This window comes from Pectinophora gossypiella, chromosome 28, assembly GCF_024362695.1.
Source record: "Pectinophora gossypiella chromosome 28, ilPecGoss1.1, whole genome shotgun sequence".
Classification (NCBI taxonomy): Eukaryota; Metazoa; Arthropoda; class Insecta; order Lepidoptera; family Gelechiidae; genus Pectinophora; species Pectinophora gossypiella.
In genome coordinates, this window is record NC_065431.1 from 2,289,555 (window position 1) to 2,295,623 (window position 6,069).

General features: G+C 37.8%; 1 protein-coding gene across 1 annotated transcript in view; it reads right to left on the bottom strand.

Moving 5' to 3' along the window:
• Window positions 1-3,344: 3,344 nt before the first annotated feature.
• Window positions 3,345-6,069, bottom strand: part of LOC126379293 (dynein axonemal intermediate chain 7-like) — a 51,385-nt gene continuing 48,660 nt past the window's right edge. Inside the window, exons 22-23 of the mRNA XM_050028000.1 lie at window positions 5,630-5,734; window positions 3,345-4,076 (exon numbers count right to left, since the gene is read on the bottom strand). Coding sequence (XP_049883957.1) covers window positions 3,939-4,076; window positions 5,630-5,734 — 243 coding nt within the window. The 3' untranslated portion in view covers window positions 3,345-3,938. The remainder of the gene's footprint in view (window positions 4,077-5,629; window positions 5,735-6,069) is intronic.

Consider the following 6,069-nt stretch of genomic DNA (forward strand, 5'->3'; position numbering starts at 1 on the left):
AAAAATATTCAAACATTGCGGGTAATTCAATATTTGCTTTCTTGACAGCTTCCCGCAGGCGTCTAGACAGAACAATATCTGTTTCTTTCACACTAGGTTGTACGCTATCTTTCTGTTCTGTTTCCTGTTTTCCGTCCTGTGTTTATTGTTACAACCATGTTACAATGGATTTCAAGAAGAGAGATAGTGATATGAAGTTTCGTATGTACCTATCTTTGTCGTTTATTTAGCATGCCCCAAAATGTAATTTGAATTAATCGGTCAACTCTTACGCACACGTTGACGCATCTTGGTTTCTGCCGTTCTACTTATTCAATGTTCATTTTAGTTCTACGAAGTCAATGAGGGATTATGCAGACGTTCCCTAAAAAAATATAGGTGGCACTGTACAGATTTTTTGGAGAATGTAGCCTGGAAATTCCCTCCCTTATTATGTCCTATTTGAATACACCAAGTTGCTGAAATTCCTGAAAGTTTCATGTTTAATCTGTTGAAGTAAAACAGGCATGAAAGTTTATTAAATTATTGCTTTGAATTGCAACAGTCACAAAGCAAAAACTTGTATTTGTCGAGCCCGACAAAATGCCTGGTGAGTTGGGTCACAATTTGGTTATTTCGCAGCGAATGTACCAGGATAGCATAAGCTTATAGGAGATCGTTGGCGTACAACCGAACTATTATTTAAGAGCAGCTGTCAGAACAATACATGTCTCTTTCGCACTCGGCTGAATGCTATTTTCCTATCCTGTTGTCAATTAAATTATTCAAATTGCGGGTAGTTCAAAATTTGGTTAGGCAGCGATCGGCAGATGTATGGACAAAACAATACATGTTTCTTTCGCACTAGGCTGTGCGCCATCTTTCTGTCCTGTTTTTTTTAATCAGTCATTCAACCAAGTCGACGCGCCCCGGTTTATTGTTACAATAGATTTCCAGAAAAGAGACAACGATATAAAGTATCGTATGCATTTATCTTTGTCGTTTATTAATCATGTAGCAGAATGTAACTACTTATACACACGTATAAAAGTACGTAAGTAATTAATGGTCTTAATAAAGGTAGTGCATTGCTAATATCATGGTATATGCTAGCTAATATAGAAATAAATACATGCTAAGTTCCTGAACTGATGTTTAAACGTTAAAATATTTCGTAGTGTATGTTCATTTTAGTTCGATGAAGTCAATAAATATCATTCCTATCTGACGCACTAAGTACCTGAAATTCCTGAAAGTTCCATTTGTGTATTTGTAGGAAAAATCCATGGAGGTTAATTATATTAATTGCTTTGAATCAGAAAGCGATCATATTTAATTGTTATTTGTCGAGCCCGGCAAAATATCTGGCGTGTCAGGTTAAAATTTGGTCAATTCGCAGCGAATGTACCAGGATAGCATAAGTTTGTAGGAGATCATTGCCTTACAACCGAACTCTATTGTTTAAGAGAAGCTGTCAAAACAGTAATGTCTCTTTCGCACTCGGCTAAACGCCATCTTTCTGTCCTGTTGTCAATTAAATCAACGACATAAAATAATTCAAATTGCGGGTAGTTCAACATTTGGTTACTTGAAAGCGATACGCAGATGTATGGACAGAACAATTCGTATCTCTTTCGCACTAGCCAGTATGCCATCTTTCTGTCCTTTTCTCAAATTAATCCCACCCACACATACAACTCTACGCACACTACGACGAGCCCCGTTTTATTGTTACAAGCATGTTACAATAGATTTCAAGAAAAGAGATAGCGGTACGAATTGTCGTATGAACCTTCTTTGTCGTTTATTCATCATGGCGCAAATTGTAGCTATAAATTTTATATGCACGTATCAATTAACGATGTTAATGATGGTAGTGCATTGTTATTATGGAAATAAAAAATAAATAAATACATGTAATGTTGAACTGATGTACTTTATACATTTTTTTTTCTTTTAGTTCAATAAAGTCAACAAGGTCCTATCTTAAATGCCATGTTTCGCAAATTCCTGAAAGTTTCTAGTTTAATTTGTTGTAGTAAAAAAGGGATTTGAGCTCCTTTAAGAGGGTTCTAATTTTCATTATTTTTTTTCCAAAACGCACCATTTTCTAAATATTTGAAAAAGTAATTGTCGAGCCCGGCTAAAATGTCTGGTGTTCGTGTTAAAATTTGCTTATTTCACAGCGAATGTACCAGGATAGCATAAGTTTGTAGGAGATCGTTAGCGTACAACCGAACTCTTTAAGAGCAGCTGTCAGAACGATACTTGTCTCTTTCGCACTCGGCTGAGTGCTATTTTCTGTCCTGTTGACAAATTATCCACAACATTAAATTATTCAAATTGCGGGTAGTTCAATATTTACTTACTTGACAGCGAACCGCAGATGTATGGACAGAACAATACATGTCTCTTTCGCACAAGGATATACGTCATCTTTCTGTCCTGCTTTTTTAATCAGCCACTCATACAACTGCGCCCCGTTTTATTATGACGGCTATGTTGCAACAGATTTGGATAAAAGAGTTAGATAATTATCTGTCTTTGTTGTTTATTCATCATAGCGAAAAATATATAGGTTTTTTTTTAACGAGGCCTATCAATTGATCTTCTATTTAATGTGATCGGATTTACATCGCAATTTTAAAATCGTGATTTTTTAAATTCGGTTGCAAATCAAATTGATTGAACGTATAATATGGGTCCGTCTTTGATATGTATAGATTTGGGGCGGATTAAAAATTGACACACCGACACTAAAATGAAGTGATTCTCTCGTTCAATTAAGGACAGGCTTAAAAGGCTATTAGGCGAAAGCCGTTAAAACCTTTGCAAAAATTGTAGTTGTCAATTCATGTTTTGGCGGCACGCTTCAAAACCATTCTTTCAAACTTTATTACGAATTAGTTCAGTATTTTGCATTCCCAAAAATAATATAGATGGCGCTGTCGAGAGATTTAACGTGATAATTACCTATTTTTCAATTACTTAGTTATTCAAAAATACAATGTAATGGCAGAAGCATAATAAAAATAATTTGTTGCTTGATATTTGGATCACAATATGTATAGAATTATGTTGCTACCTATATTGTTTCTGTTTATTTTGATCTGAATAATAATGGGTGGAACATGTAATTGTGCCTGGGTGTAATAAAAAGGGTCACCATTTATACATAAAAACAAAGATAAAAGATGCATTATGTCTGTTATCCATGAAATTAGAAGGTTAAACGAAGGGAAATCTTCACAGCGCTATCTATATTGTTTTTGAAGCCCGATCATCATGAAATTTTGCAAACACGTCCTAAAGGATACATAGAAAAGGATAAGGATATAGGATTTCCGGTGACGGGAAAATAAATGTCAATTTCTGTGAGTGTATTTACGGAATAAATCTTCTGTAGGTACAGTTAATATTAATCTATGATCGTGCTGTTAACAAATGTGCGAAACTTAATAAAAAACATTATTCGAAAGTGTGACCGCGGGTGAATATCCAAATTTCAAGTTTGGTGGCGAACTTTCATATTATTTTTTCGTGAAAAATCGGGATCCTTTTGGATCCTTTTTCATGTCGGAACCCAATTTTTCACGAAAAAATAATATGTAAGTTTGCCACCAAACTTGGCACATTTTGATATTCACCCACACCTTGCTTTCATGTGCAGTGGCAGCCCTAGCAAGATATTTAGGTGGTGCTAGACCTCACAGTGGCACCCCTCAGCCCCTTAAAATAAAAAAAAAAATGTTTACGGCCGCTCGGTATGAGCAATCTAACCCGATGAAGTTAGTTTGCGGCCAGGATGAACCAGTCTTAAATAAATGGTAATGGTATGGTGGTGGTTTTCAGTAATAAATGTTTCTTTCTTTCTTTCTTGGTTGATTTTGGCGCCCCCGTATTTCGGTGTCTCTCGCACCGCCCTAGGGCTGCCACTGTTTACGTGCTCATCAAACGTTTTAGGAATAGCTACATAATTTCAATTCTTGCAGCAAATTAAATACGGTTTCTACCAATTTGAACTTCATAGTGAACGTGGCTCGGCGGGCGTCTATTGATCCGTACGACAGGTTCAGTGTGAAGAGATCCGGGTAAAACTGGAACAATTGGTGCAAAAAAATTGGTTGAAGCAAATGGAATTCTATAGTCTCTGCTTACCCCGGTGGGAAATAGGCGTGACTTTATGTGTATGTGTGGAACATTTGTTTTTAAAATAAGCTCAGCTACACACATTGGCCCCAATTCCTGCAGACACCTCTTAATTGTACTTTAAGTTATACCTGTCATTTTGATATCCGCCGAAAAGGAAAGGGACGGATTATTGACAGCTCTTAATTGTAGGAAGAATGAGTAAATGAATGAATAACCCGGGCGAAACAAAAAGGTACCCCGCAGGTATGTCAACCGTTTGACGTGTGTTGTCAACTTAATTCGGTCACGTTATTGATCAATGTAAAATTTTTAGACGGTTGTTTTAGATTTGTGTTTAAAATTGACTGTGTGTTCCATAAATTTTATGCTTGTCGACTACCCGTCCCTTTCCTTTTCGGCGGATAAGAAAATGACAGATATAACTTAAATTAAATTAGATGGTGTTTATAGGAGTTAGCAGCAATGTAAGGTCTATTGTGTCTGGTATCTCGGCAGATGAGAGGTTAATACTGTGCGTATTAATAATAATCACCTAATATTAATACACACAGTAATAAATAAATAAAGGTTAAACGATTGGAGCTGACGTCCCTTTTTAGAAATAAGGTTTAATTATTATGTTCACTCCTACTGTGTAGTGTATAGGATAGGTATAGGACCTATACCTCAATTCGTCAGGCCAGCTTTATTGTGTGCCGTGTGCCCGGACCTTCAAGTCGAAGTTCGGTTTCGCCAGCCACATCAGAGCCCACCACAACAACGACCCGGGATGGATGTTTAGGAGTCGCCATCGCCGGATACGGTTTGGACGACATGGTGATGATGATGTACCTATACCTACTTATATGTATATCTAAAATAAATGATTTCTATGATGGGTTATGAGCCAAATAAAAGAGATATTTATGATTAATACGGATTTTTAAGGAGCAATTACACTAAAAAGACCTTCAGTGCTCTGCGCGTTCAATATAATAACGCCTTCAGGGGGTTGTTGGGGCTGCCCTGGCGCTGCAGTGCCTCGGGGATGTTCGCCTCCTGGAGCACTGATGGCTTCCAGGCTGTTCTACGCAAGCGTGTGGCTTCTCTGTGGGAGCGAGTGCGGGGCAGCAGCAACAGTCTCCTGAAGGTGGTCTCACAAAGGATGACAGTCCCATCCTCACTCACTGGATGTACATGCATGTGACATCCAATGAAAAATATAAATTTTACTAACTTAGATATAATCTTCTATTACTAACAAAATATGGATAAATATCTGAAAATAAAATATTTCATTCATTCATTCATTTAATTTTTAACTTTAAATTACAACCGGCGGCCATACAGTGCAAGGAGCAGGAGAACGAGTGAGGTTATGAATGTCAATGTCAGATTGACAACGACACTGACAGATGCGTTTAACGTTCCATTATGCTGAAGTTTATTATTCTACTAAATATATCTAAACATATATTCCAACATTCTATTCTATGCTATTTCTAAATAAATAAATTACCTGCATGCCCATCATAGGTTCAGTATCGAATTCCTGCATCACCATTTCACTCTGTTTGAGCACTGTCGACTTTTGGGGACTGACGTAGAGAAGCTGTAGTTTCGACTGGAACAGAGAAGGATATAGCATCACGCATGTAACCCGTAAGGAGTAGGCAGCGGTGAATAAGATAAGATAAATACACTTTATTGAGGAGCTCGGTGGCGCAGCGATTCACGCGCTCGGTCTGCGATTGTTGAAGTTAAGCAACTTTCGCAAAGGCCGGTCATAGGATGGGTGACCACAAAAAAAATGTTTTCATCTCGAGCTCCTCCGTGCTTCGGAAGGCACGTTAAGCCGTTGGTCCCGGCTGCATTAGCAGTCGTTAATAACCATCAATCCGCACTGGGCCCTGTGTGCGTGTGTGCGTGCGTGCGTGCGTGCGTGCGTGTATGTGTGTG